The sequence below is a fragment of the Cebidichthys violaceus genome, unplaced genomic scaffold (assembly GCF_023349555.1).
Source record: "Cebidichthys violaceus isolate CVI_PGR_0920_01 unplaced genomic scaffold, fCebVio1.0.p SCAF_4, whole genome shotgun sequence".
NCBI lineage: Eukaryota > Metazoa > Chordata > Actinopteri > Perciformes > Stichaeidae > Cebidichthys > Cebidichthys violaceus.
In genome coordinates this window covers 1,183,772-1,199,667 of record NW_027176594.1, presented here as the reverse complement: position 1 = coordinate 1,199,667, position 15,896 = coordinate 1,183,772, and the positions used below count along the sequence as shown (strand labels likewise).

Here is a 15,896-nt window from a genome sequence, read left to right as displayed (position 1 = left end):
GAGGAGGGGGAGGGAGAGGACGTTGAGAGTGAGAGCAGATTTCAAAACAATAACAAAGAATCTGTCTTCCTGTCTCGGAGGGCGGCGATGACGGGGATCAAACACAGCGTCTCTCACGCGAGTAATGTCCACACGGACCTTCTTCTGCATATAGTTTGACTTTCATAATGGCGAGAATATTTCATTTCCTTTCATTTTAAATGTAATTTATATTGAAATAAAATGGGATGAATAAGAAATAAGTGTGCTCATTTGTAAACAATGTTAATGACAATCCACATATTAATAAGCGGTTCTCTATCAGCTGATGGAGCCGTGCAAATCGATGCTTTTTCCACAACACTGTACGGCAAGTATTTCAGAATAAAAGCCCTGGGATAACAAATGAAAGCACTTTCTCCACAGAGAGACTAGAGGGCTTTTATTTTTTCGAACAGGAAGTGTTGAGTTAGAAATAAACATTCACGTTTTATTCTTGCCTGTGACATGTTCTACAGATATAGACATCCAAACGTCTAAAACACAACAAAAAATTGTGTGTTTACCTGAACAGTAATTCACCGCATTTACATGCAGCTCATTAGGAATCAGAAGAAAACTAGCAGATTTATCCACGTTACATATTAAAACACCAGTTTTAGTGATGCGCCTGTAAACGCACTGATTTCAGAAGACGCCGGTGTGACTTCGAGCACATCTGCTCTTCCTTTGAAGCCTCCAAAAGTCTGTCCCTTTCCCTGCAGATCCATCACCACATGTTGTAGCGGCCGGTGCTGACACTGACGTACGTCCGCTGATTTGCGCTGATGTCGGAAAACATGGGAACAAAGATATGGCGACTAATGGACACGCCGTCGTTAAGGGTTCGCCAAAAAGAACTCAGAGGAAAGGTGAGACTTTTAAAGCGGAGGTGTTTTCCTCCAGCGCGCTGCAGTGCTTTAGAGTCCTCTAAAAGTCCCTCCGGGTTTGTGGACTTTTATGTCAGCGAGGTGACATACTGCTGGAGCGCTCCGAGGAAGAACAGCAGTCTGGAAACCTCATGACTCCAATGAAAATAACCCGGACTATAAATCCTGTTTTCCAGTCGTTTTCCCCCCCCTCTTTGGAACAGCAGCAGGGAAGGAAATCAAAATGTGTGTCCTTGTTTCAGAGCAGCAGTGACCTGATTTTCCCTGCCTCCACACCGCCTGCATTTATCCGCCCGCTATCAGCTGACTGCCATTCAGATGGGGAATCTCTTCCTCATCCCCGGGCAGCGACACGAGCCTCCTCATCTGGATGTTAATCCGGTGCATCCTCCTCTCTGGGGGGGGGGGGGGGGCAGGAATCAACAGTTTTTAGGCTTGCAGAGTTAAAACCGGCTTGTTTCTGTGCTCTGGTGGTCCACAGGGAAGCGTTCTGGGACATTTGTAAAAGCCTGCTTTCATGCGGGCCTTCGTCACACACACACACACACACGCGGTGATGTATATCACATGGTGTAAACAGCTTGACATTTGGATAAATGCGCTCTACGCAGCGTTAGCAGGTCAGCGCTGAGCTAAATTGTCTGTAAAAGAGCAGCAGACTGTCTCCCACCACGTGTTTGCTGTTGTACAACTAGCCAAAGCCCAAAGCTGCATGCACATTCCCTCTGGACTTTGTCTTTCAACAATAGCCCCCCACACACACACACACACATACACACAATACACACTCAATTCTCGGTATTGCCACATGGCGTATGTTGTAATTCCAAGATAAGATTTGTATTTATTTCACAGATCAAAGGTCAACTGGTCAAAGAAAAGAAGCTGCAGAAATAAGAGGGTGACGCACTCTTTTATCAGACGAGGAAACACTCGTTTGTACCGTAAAACCCTCTTAAATGTGCAACGTTAAATGTAAGCTAAAAGATTATAGTATATGGCCAAAAGTATCGAGACAGTGTGGGTGTTGAACCCGTCTAACACAATTACAACACACCAAACACTTTTTGTCACTTTCCGAAATCCACATGAACTACTCTTTTTATGTACGTTACAAAAAAAATGAATATTCAATTTACAACTATTGCTAAACAATGAATATCGGTATCGCAAAATCCACAGACCTCGTTTTCACAGCTAATGGGGACGCTGTGCTGCTGAATTTTGAAGTCATCTTTGACTGATGAAGTATGTAGTGTTTGGTGAAGGTAAATGGACGACATTTATGTGGCTCAAACTGCTTCACAACACCAGTCAGCATTCAGCCATACATACACTGGTGGCAGAGGCTGCCATATAAGGTGACGCCTCATCCTCAGGAGCGCTAATCATTCACACGCACATCATGCTTACAGTCTCTATAGCTAATAGCTAATATGACATCTGTACAGGGGGGTGACTTTTTATTATAACTCACCCGTTTAATTTATATTGAGGCTTAAAGCCAGGCATAACGAGGCCCCATTGCAGGTGGGTTCCGTCGCTCGCCACTTGTCCACCAGGGCCCACTTCAGATCCAAAAAACCGATCTACCCTTTAGCCCATTTTTAGCCACGAGTCGCCCGCTTTGAGCTCCTCCACTCCTCAGACACCTATAGGTGACGTTGGGTAGACTGCGTTCATATTTAATACAGTCTACAGTATTGATGTAATATTTCTTTTCTAAATGTCTGTTTTTTTTTCTTCTTTGTCGAACTAAAGGTTTACGGTCGAGACAGGATTTGAAGCGCTGCAACAGACGCCTCAGGACAACACTGTCTCTGTGACACACCAATGAAGCTGATTTTTACCGGAGATAAAGAGGAGGCGCGCTGACGTCGGCACACACATATCAAATATAGCTGCCGCCTGCGGGGAGGCGGGGCAGGAGGTGGGGGGGGGGGGGGGAGGGAGGGCGGCGTTGGACTTTGATTCGGGAAACAACCCAAATATTGGGCAAGCCTGGTTGAAAGTGCTGAGCAGCTGTAACACATTTACCAGAAGACGGTTGGCAGGGAAGCAGCTCTTCCCTTCTGTAAGCGGCCCTGTGCTGCTGCGGGGGATTTATAATTACAAAGCAGATCTGACGAAGATGATCCGGGCCCCCCCCACACCCCCCTCCCAACACGGCCGAGAGCCCAGCTCCGCCCTGCGCTGCACAAACCGCACTGTATTTAAAAGCTAACGCTCAAAGGTGAGGCTAAACAGAGGAGCCGGAAGGATGGGAGCTCCTTTTTAAAGAGCAGACCTCTGAAATGTTTGCCAAAAGAGCAGATGAAACAACGAGGCTTAAGGGAAGAGGAAGAAGAAAAAAACTCTGCCAAAACTTGACACTCCGCAGACCGGATGAATGTATGAATGAATCTTTAATCAAAATCAAAGTGAGTATGAAGAAAAGCTTAAACATGAAGGGCAACAAACAGGGTTGAACAGGATTCATGAGATAATACCTACTGTAGGATGTGCTCTGATCTCTCAGAAATGAGAGTCAGAGTTTATCTTTGCCTCCTAAAACCACGACGACAACAACAAAAATCAACTTTGTGTTCTGAGACTTCTATGGTTAAGGGTTGGTCTGGTTTTGGGCAAAAAAAATACCATTTCAGAATAAGGGAAAAATCACCGTTTGGGTTAAAATGACTTTAAAGTTAGCGGTCCTTCGTCTGTATGGTTCAAATAAAAAACACTTGGTTTGGAGACAAAGCACTAGGTGCATTTACATGTTTCTTAAAAATGCCTCATGTAACTAGCTCCACTGGAAGAGACCTCTGGAAGATAAACATTGGTCTCAGAGTTGAAGTCTTGTATTCATTATTTCCAAATTTTTGGAAAAAGTTTGTCTGAAGGGAAGCGGTTGATGTTTGTATGGGACAGTTTACCAGTAGCTCCGCCTCTGTGTACTTTTGGTTTCTTGTAGGTACAGAACGTGCCCTATAAAATCAACATTAACAAATGAAACCAAACAGAACCGATTCTACTAGCATGCCTTACCCCTGGAGCACAAGCGCCTGATATCACTTATTTCACAACTGAACTGAGGAGTACCTCAGGGCTCTGTCCTAGCTCCTCCTCTCTTTACTGTTAGCATGCTTCCACGCGGCTGATTCTTCCCAGCTTCATCGTTGTCCAGAAATTACACACGCTGTAGTTCACTTCGGTTCAACCCCACATACACGCCAACAAATAGTCCCCAACAAATGCACATTTACTCCTGTTTGTTTGATAAAGACTCCAGTGACCAGATGTTTCAGGAAATGACTAAGCCTTTCTTTATTTATTTGTGTTAGTCATTTCAGTGGTGGGAAAGTCAGAAAGCATTGAGAGATGGACTAACACATAGCTGGCTTAGGATTTGTTGACAGTAGAGAAAAATATAGAAAACTAGCCTTATCCTTTATAAAATATATGTATTTATTATGTTTATTATAAAGATAAACATCTCTGCTGTCCTTGAGTTGTACTTCCTTGACCTCTTACCAGGAAACATTAACAGGGACCGTTCTTGCAGACATCTTATCAGTGTCAGTGTGCTCCGACACACTTGGCGGGTGTCTAGACTTCAAGGCGGACTCAAAAACATCTTGGTTGGCCACCAACATAGATCATTAACATCTTCAGTTTTCACTTTCACCGGTTTGTCATTCTAGGTGTTTTGTTCCGACGCCTTTGCCTGACAAGTCTCTCCTGTGTGCTTTCGCTTCGGACCTCGTTTCCAGCCACCAGATGCTGCAGCAGAGAGCTTCCTGACGGTTTTCAACTCTGCGGGTCTGATGCGATCAATATCAGATTTGCTCGGGTCCGTCTGCCGCGTAATAAAACTGTCGGGCCAGATAAGGCGCACGCCGCCTCTAACCCTCAGCTCTACTGTAAAACTGCCTCCCCAGCCAGCAAACAGTCCGGCCTGCTGCTCTCAGGTTATAAAGTATCAGCCTGGATAAAAGGGATCGCCCCCCCCCCCCCTCCCGCTGTGGCCTTTACTTCCTGCCAGCTCATTGACGTGGCAAATCCAGCGTCCCCCTCTGTTTACCTTCCAGCAGGGATATCCAGGCAACAGGGCCGCAGGCTGACGGCGCTGGCTGCTATATTTGGGCCTTCGCTCCGTAAACCTCTTTTCCAGATAAAGAGTCAACACAGCACGGCGTTCCTTTCTTGGTGCTCGCTGCTGGGAGTTCACTGATTAATGGCACAGGAGCCTCTGCCCGCCTCGACGGCTAATTATAGAGAGCGCAGCTGCTGGGTTTGACCCGCCGCCGTCCACACCGCCGCCTCCTCCTCCACCAGCCAACACACCACCACACACCTTTCACATGTTTCTCTCAGGGCAAGACGGACTGTCAGGGAGGGTTCATATGTTAGGGTTAGAAATATGATAATTAATGGTGAAACTTAGCTTTTTGAAAACCAACATGGCTGCGTTCAAAATTTGGGATCAGAACAAAACTCCTCATCTCTTCTCCGATTCTGACGTCAGATGATTTGAATTATTAGACGAATTAAATAAAATCTTTGCCAATTTTATGCTGTACTTTAATAAGACTTAATATTTAAGAAGTTTGGCTTCATTTTTCAATCAAATAAAGTATTTTTTGTAGTTTATGTTCTTCAAATGTGTTTATGTTGCATTGTTCTTCCCCACGTGTTTTGTAGTGTCAACACTATGAAGACAGGCAGAAGACGTGGTCATGCTAGTTGATCAAACTATTCATTCTATTATTGGTTGAAATTGGTCGGTACCAGTTTACGTAAGCACACGTCATATTTAGTTTTACAGGAAGAAAAGTGTTTTTTTTTTATGCATATATTGTTAAATAGGTGCACAATGTGACCAGAGATGTGATCAAAAAAGGGTTCAAAAGGTACTTTCATGTCATCTCGACCTGTGCAGATATAGATGAAAAAAACGTTGCCATTGCGCATCATTTTGGTTTAGTGTCACCACCGCATATAAACCGTTAATGGGGCGTCGGAAGAAAGGCAGAACAATATAAAAAAGATGATAAAGACCCTAAAGAAAAGAAATATCATCAAAGAGCTGAAGGACAAAAAGAAAACCCACTCATAGAACCAGTTTAACCAAACGTCTCTCGCTGCCTGGAGGACTTAACGACGCTCACCTGCTTCCACTCTCACTGATTGAGCAGGTGATCTTCATCCCGACAACGAGGAGGAGGGAAGCGGCCTTTTCACGCCAAGCTCCTGCAGGATCATCGACTTTTAACGTTGTCGTGATGGAAATAATCTGATGAAACGTCCGAACCTGCACATTTACCCGATAAGTTTCGACGGTCTCTCTTTTTTTTTTTTTTTCCTTTCACCCTGCCAGTCACTTCCCGCGAAGGAGCAGCGACACTCAAACACAAAGCATGAAATGTCTCGATGGTGGCTGCCAGCTGAACCTGTCTTTAGGTGTCTGGATGTGTCCACCCTGTCTCCCTCCTGTCCTGCACACCTTGTGAAAGGCTTGATGTTTCGTCAGCCAGCTCGACGGCGTACGACAGGTCTTCAGTCACCCGGTGCTACGATTAATTCAGGAGTCTCATTTCCCCTAAAACTTTCCTCGCTGTCTCAGTTTTAATAATGTAACTTAAACTCTTTTATCTTTGCAATTATTATTTATTCAATTTGCATTTTTTTTTTATGCATATCATGTATTCGCTTTGATTGTTGCAATGATCCAGAATTCTCCACAGGGAAAATATTATTTTGGTACAGTTATTAGGTCATTTTGGGTTTTAGTCCGTGGTGGGAAGTAACTAAGTATATATACTCAAGTACTGCACTTTAGTACAATTTGGAGGTACTTTACTTGAGTATTTCCATTTTATGTTACTCTATACTTCTAATTCACTACAGTTCAGGGGAAATATTGTTCTTCTCACTCCACTCATTTCAGATTGTGATTATTAATACAAAATGTAAAATGTGATTTATATTACTATAGATAAAGCTTCCCAGCAGTTTATAAAGTAATTCAAATGAGCTCTGAGTTTACCAGCTGCAACATGAAACACGGAAATCGTTCTAAAATTGCTCATTCTGCAATATGAGCACATTTACTTTGTGTACTTGAAGTATATTTTGATGCTAATGCAGGGATTTGACTTGTAACAGAGTATTTCTACACTGTGGTATTACTGCTTTTACCAAAGTAAAATATCTGAGTTCTTCTTCCACCACTGGTCTTGGTGGAGAGCTGTAGAGTCCCTTCTACTAAATATAGATCTTTAGGAAATCTGGGTATTTAAAAGTAAAGCTGTATACAGATTAAGTAGAAGTAGTATGCCCAAGTATCAGGATAGACATTTATATTGACAGAGCACACACTGGGTCTGTTGGTGTGTGTGTGTGTGTGTGTGTGTGTGTGTGTGTGTGTGTGTGTGTGTGTGTGTGTGTGTGTGGCTGATTTGTAAAAAAAGTGCTGACGTGGCGGGGGCCAGGCAGACCATTGTGTGACTACAGCATGTTCTGCCTGAGCCGGGGTCGTCTTTCACGCAGGGGGAGCCGACTGACCTTTTGAACAGCGTTTGGATTTGGACACACTCCAGATGAAGTGAGGCTCGGGGCCCAGCCTGAACGAGCTGCTCGTTTGGACACAATGACCCGGGGGGCACAGGGTAAACATAGGCTCACCCCACCCTAAACCCTAAAACCCCGAAGCCAGCTCAGCAGAGCAGTGTGTGGAGGAGGAGGAGGAGGAGGAGGGGGGGGATTGTGAGCACTTGTTGCTAAGGCTCAGCAGCATCGCGGTCATGTGACGACAGAGAGCCGTACAGCTGGCAGTGAGGTGTGATACAGACAGTGGGGGAAGAAGTATTCAGATCTCAGTAGACGTAGCAGTGCAATGATGTAAAATACTCCATTACAAGTAAAAGTCCTGCATTTAAAATCTTCCTTATGTAAATGTCTGTAACGAATTTCACTGCCGTATTTGTTCCTATTTCTTTTTTTTTCTCGTCTGGACCGACCGTCCAACACCGCCGTCGCCCGAAGCTACACCGTTAGCATGGCTGCAATTAGCTTTTCAACGGTGCGGTAAGAACAGTCACCGGGAGAAGTTCTTCACACATTGTGAAAACGTCAATCTCCCTTTCACCTTCTTCACATGGAAATCAACGGGATGTTTTCACATCCGATGTTCATAAGCCACCAAACGGCTGATGTGACCGTACAGACGTTAGCCGTAGAATGCGTTAGCCGTAGAACACGTTAGCCGTAGAATGAGTTAGCCGTAGAATACGTTAGCCGTAGAATGCTAACAACTAAGAGAAACGTTCCTCAATATGTGACTAATGACACATATTATAGTGTGTGTGTTTGTATGCACTCTGCTAACATTAACCTGGATACTGGTCTGCACGTTAATCCCGGTATAACATTTCATCCAAGATGTTTACATGCACAGGTTTGTACACAGAGATACTCCCAACAACCCGATGATGAGCTGCACGCACTAATAGCTTCAGATCAGTTTTAGAATATAAAATTCTCATGGTTTTAATTGACCTAATTTGCAGTTCAAGTCGTGCGTTTTACAGACAAATCAGTTATTCTGCTGGAGTACGTAGAAAATGCTGTGCGATATTTATAAACTTTTACCGTGCTCATGTTTCTGCAGCGGCGCAGAATTTTGGCAAAATACATTTTTGACTCAAAGTGGACGCGTCTTCCCATTTACTTTCTATACATTTCTGCTTAAATATCCAACATAGTCTTGCGGAATTTGGAGAAATAGTCTCAAAATGCAATCTGTTGGATTCCGTGTGAAGAGACAGGAATTGGCTGGGTTTTTTTCAAGCTGCTCACCACAAAGTCTTTACGCTACAAAATAAAAGTGAGGTTTAAGCAACAAAACCACTTACTTTGGTTTTGTTCGGGCTTCTAATATCAGCGTAAAGCTGCAGCCAGCTGTTATGAAATCACAAGGTATTTTCTGTTTCCACCATGTTGTTGTTGGCAGCGTTCTCCGAGGTGAGAACAGCTGAGGTTTGTTGTTCCTATGCTGTTCTCCAGCCGATGAGTTCAAGACGCGTTTCCTCCAGCCCAATCCTGCATTTCAGAGTCAGGAAAGAGGAGGAAGATGAGGAGGAGGGGGTGCGCTTTGGGAGAGGGACAGCTGAACAAACAGAGGGAACAGAGAGAGAGAGAGAGAGAGAGAGAGAGAGAGAGAGAGAGAGAGAGAGAGAGAGAGAGAGAGAGAGAGAGAGAGAGAGAGAGAGGGGAACAGGAGGGGGGAGAAAACCCTGAGTTTTTCCCCGAGTGTGCCACGTAATTTGAGCAAACCCATTAATCTCGGGCCACCGGTTCTTCGGGCCTCGTGGGTGTTGAGTTTCGGTGACAGATGAAAAGAAATGAGCTGGCTCGGCTGGAATCTGAGGCCGACCTCACGCCGAAGATGAACCGGCCCGAGAGGGAGGGAGAGGGCGGAGGTCTGGATCTGGTTTAGATTGGCCGTCCGATTGGCTGGCAGACATCAAAAGGAGCAGCAGACCGAAGTTTTAACCCCATCTGAGAGGTTTTGTTCAAAGGAATGTGACGGGGAAAACTGTGAGTGCAAGTCAGACTTCTTCTTTCTCTTTTTTCAATAAAGAACAATAACACTCAAATTAATCCTCTGAACCCCGAGGACATTTTGGGGGACCTCATGGACCCCTTCAAGGGCCCCTCGTCGTTCCCAAATCTGAGTTTATGAAACAGATTTAACTACGCCTCAAGCTACAAGTTTGACTTTTTTTCCTGGGATTTCAACTGCATCTCATGGTCTTCATCATATGCTCCACAAAAAAGTGGATTTCCGAGGTCGAAATTTGACGTTGTCAGCGATAAAGTTACTAAAAGAAGGAAAAAAAAAAAAACTGTTGCTAACCTGACCCGCCAGATGGTCTGCAACACAGAACCATCTGAGAAGCCATCATTAGAAACCGTCTGGAAAAAGAGCAGGCATGTCGGAAGAAAAAAAAAATACGTTGCATTATTATAGGATGAAGCATCTGTAAAATCAAACTTTTACCGAAGCAAGTTGAGAAAAGCCCTCAGTGCTGTTCTTTCAATGAAGAAATACTCTCTAGTTCTGATAGAACTGATGCTACTGCAGCATCTACGCCGACCTCTTTAGTAATTCAGAACCAACAGTCGCCTCTCCGTGTAGTGCCACACACACACACACACACACACACACACACACACACACACACACACACACACACACACACACACACACACACACACACACAAGCCACGCCCCCATAGATGCCAGTAGCTCCTCACAGGACGCCGATTGGTCCGCGCTCTGGCTTATTGAACTCAAACGCATCACTTGAAGCCTGACGAGATGAAGATCTTGCGTGCGATACGTGATCCCGGGATTCTTAGCGTGATCTTGTGCCGTGCAACACGAGTCTGTTTGGAGAACATTAGAATTAAAATCATGTTTTTTTTTATTTTAGCTAGTTCTTCATTTCTTTAAACTTTTATTTGGAGTACAGCAGTTTGTGTTTAGACAATTAATGATAAACGTATTTTTTTAGTGTCGGTACCAAAACTCAGGTATTAACATGTCAGCGCTGGATCTACGCTCCATTAAAAAGTACCATACTGTAATTGCAGCCTGCTTCATTCAGTTGCCGCCTTCTAAACCAGTTCCTGAAAGCCTCAGACCTGCAGCAGCAGTTCAGTCAGAGGCTGGAGCTCAGCGTGGTCTTTCAGTTGATCGGAGAACAGGAAGTGGGAACAGTTTGAATTCACTAGAGGGTCATTAGACGAAGTGTCTACATACGAACGGCGCTCACGTTTGAGGGTTCGCCCTCCTCTCGTACCTCCTCTGTTACATTTCAGACTTTTATTTGACCAGATCTCAGAGAGAAACGTCTGTACTTTATCAGCTGTAGTTTAACAGAACTTAAAACATGTCAGGAGACGTTTGTCCACGCCTAAGAGCTAAACACTTTGGAAGAGCGCAGTCTTGAAAAGTATTTAAAGTTTTGATACTCAAAAGCACCTTTTACTCCGGCAAACTGTGAATTTGATCAACTTGTTCAGCTCGACACTTTTTACCCCATTTATCTAAATAACCTAGATTACATAATCAAATCAACTGCTGACTGATTTAATCTCAAGACACCAAAACACGGGATAAAAATGTTATTTTAGATGTTTACGGGCTGCTTTTAATATTTATACACACACAGCAGTTTGACATATTTTCTTTAAGGCTGCAACTTGAATTGATTATTTACAGTATCTGACTGTAATTGAAGAAAAGTGATTGTTTGATCCGTAAAATGTTAGAAAATGGTGAAAAAATCCAAAGTGACGCGTTCAAACAGTCCAAACCCTGAAGATATTTAGTTTATAACGATATAAAACAGAGGAAAGCAACAAATCCTCACAATTTTTGATGCTTTTTCTTAAAACCTGACGAAAAATTGTTCATATTTCCATGGCTAATGGTTTTGAGGAACACATTTCTGTTTCAACCGTTCTCAAAAACACCCGTTCTGTTGCCTTCACTGTCTCTAATGAGCCAATAAAACATCAGAATAGAGAGAGTGTAAAAAATACTCCAGCGTCAGACTGTGCTGCTCATGCAAAACGTGTCACGTTTGAGAAAAGTTTTGAGTAAACGTGTGAGCCTCAGGTTTAAAACCTGAAGCTGCCGGTAAAACACGTCTGTGGAGGAGCAGCAGCAGCAGCCGGAGAGCCAGGAAAGGGTTAACGTTTCCTCCTCGCTGCTCTGAATGGCGGCTGAAAGCGACGGGGCCCCGGCATAAACACACACAGGCCCCCATTCATCCGCTCGCTGTGTGATCAACCTTGAACAGTGGAAGGCGTGTTATTGCAGCAGCGAGGGGGAGGAGACAGAAGAAGAAGAAGAAGAAGAGGAAGGGAGGGGGGACTGGGGGACGGTGACTCAGGAATTCCACCGCGGAGCACGTGACCCCTGAGCAAGGCATTTATGTCCTCCCTCTACTCTTGAGGCAGGGGCCCCTCCGCACCCCTCCTCCCTCTTCGTGTTTTTTTTTTTTTTTTTTTTTTCTTCCCTGAAGTCAAAACCGGCCCCAACGTGACGCAGAGAGAATATCCACAAGTGACCGAATCACATCATGTAGAATATTCACGGAAAAATAACCGAAGGAACAAAAAGCAAAACGACAAAAGGTTCAAGCCTCGTCCAAATCCCACCGGACAGGAGCCATTTTGTCACATGAGGCCTGTTTGGATTTCGTTCCCCCCGGGGGCCAAAAACAGAGCCCAGAGGCGCCTCCGTCACCCCGAGTTATGTGGAAAAACCCGGCTCTGCTCGGCTCCCATCGTTAACGGTCCCGGGGGGGGGGGGGGGGGGCGGGCCGCCGCCGCTCATGACCTCACGTCTCCCGTACGCTTCCACCGAAAATCAGAGCGTGGGATCCGTCAACCACGGCCCTCCGATCCAGCCGCCTTTTCAAAACTAAAACAGACGAGCGCCACAAGGGAGGAAAAAAAAACCACACACATCTAGATCCAAACACGTCAACATTGTAGAGACATATTGTCAGGGCGTCATTTTGACACCACGGACGCATCAACAAACATCGCGGGGGGGGGGGGGGGGGGCGGCGTCACTTTGAAGCATCTCGTTTCCACGGCGGCCTATTTTTAGGCCCTCGTTATCTCCCAGCGCTGGCAGGACACGAGGCCCGGCGGCGAGCGACCTCAGCCCGCCTACATGTGATTTACTGTACAAAACGTTTATGCAACACACTTCTACCGCCGGCCTTCACCACCACCACCACCCCCCCTCCTCCTCCTCCTCCTCCTCCTCCTCCTCCTCCTCCTCCTCCTCCTGCTCCCTCTATCGCTCCTGCTTCCCTCCTCGACTTCTCTTCCACCCACTCCTCCCTGGGAGCCGGTTTGTGCCTGTTGGAAGGTATTGCATCACGGCTGAATCACAATCAGGCCGTGACTCTCAGACCAACTCCTGGCTCGCCGATTATGGAAAATAAGCAAACCACAGAGACACTAGAGGTATTATTACAAGGTCTGAAACTGTATTTGGCAAGTTTTTTGTTTTTTTTCCTCTTAAAACAAGTGCATACATGTACAGCTAGAAGCATTTTTTCTTTGTTTTTTTTTATTTTATAATTTTTTTGCCAAGTGCTCAGATTAGTCACATTCTATGTTTGACAGGACTGTCTCCAGAACTAAAATACACCAACAGATTGAAAAGAAACAAGTGTGATGGGGGGGGAGGGGCTGTTATGAAGAGTACATACCTTTTTATCTTCAAAAATATAGAAACACAATGTATTGAAAAAGAAGAATCAAAAAAGAAATTATACAGCCATGTTTACGAAGTATATACTTCCCTTGTGTCCAATATGTACATGTCCATCAGTCTCTCTGGGGGCTTGCTGGATGATTTATATTTGGGGGGTGTGTGTGTATGTGTGTGTGTGTGTGTGTGTGTGTGTGTGTGTTACGTTGTGTCCTGCTGCTGTTGCCGTAGTCGGATTACAAAAGGAAAAGAGTTCGAGAACAGCTGGCGAGCATTTCAAGGGTCCCGCTCCTTTTTTACCTTTATGTCCCCGGCCAAGATGGTGGCTATTTCCCCCTGCATGAAGGCCCAGGGCACGTTGGAGCCGACCAGCGGGCACCGCTCGCCGCTGGGGCAGTACACCTCGCCGGTGGCGCCCTGCTGCTTGATGCTCTCCCGGGAGCACGGGAAGCAGAACTTGTGCGACGCCACCGACGGGCACTGGACGAAGTGAGTGTCCTCCAGCCGCTCGTGGCACAGAGTGCAGCACAGCGGCACGCTGCCGGGCGGCACGGAAGAGTCCGGGATGCTCTGCAGCGGCGGCGCGTGGGGGTCCATGCCGCCGGGCATGTGTTGGCCAGAGGGGTTGGCGCTCACGGGGCCCTCCCTCTGGGCCAGCCTCCTCTGCGAGGCCGAGGACGGCGACAGGGGGCTGCCGCTGTTCCGCCGCGCGCCCGCCGTGGTGGAGTGTACCTGGTTGCCGTCCTTCGGCGAGCCCGTGCTGCCGGCGTTGTCGGTGGCGAGGATGAGCGCCGCCATGGGGGACTGGCCGTTCTGCGCCGTGGCCGCCTCGGGGGGCGTGGTGCGGGAGTGGGGGGAGATGGTGGAGGGGGGAGCGGCCGAGAAGCCCGGCAGGGCGCCCGGGGGCATTTTCACGACCTCGGAGGGCGACGGGAGCCAAGGTTGGCCCTCGCCGCCGTTCATCTTGGGGGCGCTGCCCTCGCCGTCTGGCTCTGGGGAGGCCTTCCTCTTCATGCTCCTGGGGTGCTTCCCCCTGTCTGTGGCAGAGGAAGAGGAAGAGGAAGAGGGAGGGTTAACACGACCACACTACACACAAACACATCCAGCATGCTGCTCAAGTGAATAAGGAAACGCAGTGAATTACGGCTTTGTTTATGTCGCTGCTGTTCTTTGCTACAGCTCTGCGCACGCGCACACGCACGCACGCACGCACGCGCACACACACACACACACACACACACACACACACACGTGAACGGGTCCGCTTCAGCAGCGTGGCGTTTACCGAGCATGTCGGGTTTAAACGCACGTCAGCACCGTGTGTAAAATGTGCTGACACATAATTCTTAGTGCTGGTAACTTCCTGTTTTCATGGCGCCTGCCAATTAACAACGTTCCACTGCTGGGAAGAAGAAGAAGAACGGGGGGAAAAAACGCATAAATACCTGTTTTTGAGGAAGTGGCACTCGTTTCATATCCCATCACCCTCTGCATGGCGGCGTGCTCCTTTTTAAACCTGCTGTCGAAAGTGTGCAGCGCCATCAGGTCCCTGACTGTTTTGCCTTTGCCTATCCACTCCTTGTGGTCCGACATGTCCGACAGGCTGTCCGGCCTGTGTTTGTCTTTCAGCTCCTCCGGACGCTTGCCGTGCTCCCCGGGGCCAGGCGCGGCCAGAACCCCGGGCATACCCATCTGAGTCGGGCGGCCGTTGAGCGGATGTATGGTCGGTATGCCGCCGTTCACCAAAGGCACCAGGTTGGGAGGAACCGTACTAGTCCTGCGAGGGTTTGGGCTTTGGCGGTTCAGCTCCGGGGGCTCGTCGGGTTTTGGAAATCCGTTCGGCAGCGGGAGGCCGTTCGCCTGCCTCCCCGTCTGGTACTCCGGTCCCAGCCGAGGAGGCCGGTCGGAGAGCGGGTAGCGGTCCAGCGGCTGCGGCGCACGGGAGCCCGGGTCTGCGGCCGAGTGGTGCATTTCCTTTCCGGCGTGGTGGGGCTTCCCCGGGCCCGGAGAGCGACCCTCCTGGAAGCCGTGCGCTCTCTTCAGCTGCCGGGCCGTCTCGATAACAAATTCAATCCGGTCTGCACCCTCGTAGTTGACACATCCGCGGCAAACGGGCTCGGTAAAATCCCAGATCATCGCCCACGGCATGCGGGGCAAGTCGCACAAATAGCAGGACTGCCTTCTGGAGGCAGCGACCGCCGCGGAGGACATGTTGTAACCCCGAAGCGAATGCAAAACTCTCCCCAAAAATGTCCCGTCAGTTTGTTTACGTCGCTGGAAGGAAAAAAAATGAACCGACAATTATCATTAAAAAAAAAAAAACGTTGTATTTTCCGCTCAGAAAACGGCAGAGTCACACCGACTGGAGTTCATCGTAGTTGTGTCCGTTGCCTCGGCGCGCCTCCGTCTGATTGCTCGCGCTTACAATTCAGCTCGATCTCTCAATGTAGGGCCGTGACGTCAGCGCCGACACTCGGCTCGTGCTCCGGGGTTCTATTTACTGGATTCTTCGACAACCCCTCGGGCGCATGCTCACCGTTTCTCTATCTTTATCCGGAGAGCTTTACGCGCGCGGATCGTCTGTGTGTGAGAAGAGGCATCACTCTGGGGCGGTTTTTGGAGAACCCGAAGTATAAACGCGCGGCTACGCCTAAGAATATGGAAAGTAAAGTGCATCAGTTGAGTAAATGTACTTATAG

General features: G+C 47.3%; 1 protein-coding gene across 1 annotated transcript; it reads right to left on the bottom strand.

Moving 5' to 3' along the window:
• Nucleotides 1-12,948: 12,948 nt before the first annotated feature.
• irf2bp2b (interferon regulatory factor 2 binding protein 2b) lies at nt 12,949-15,691 on the bottom strand. Its single transcript, XM_068726551.1, has 2 exons — nt 14,643-15,691; nt 12,949-14,234 (listed from the first exon to the last, which is right to left on the bottom strand). The coding sequence occupies exons 1-2, from the start codon at nt 15,406-15,408 to the stop codon at nt 13,474-13,476; spliced, it is 1,527 nt and encodes a 508-aa protein (XP_068582652.1). The 5' UTR covers nt 15,409-15,691; the 3' UTR covers nt 12,949-13,473.
• Between the last annotated feature and the right edge of the window lie 205 nt (nt 15,692-15,896).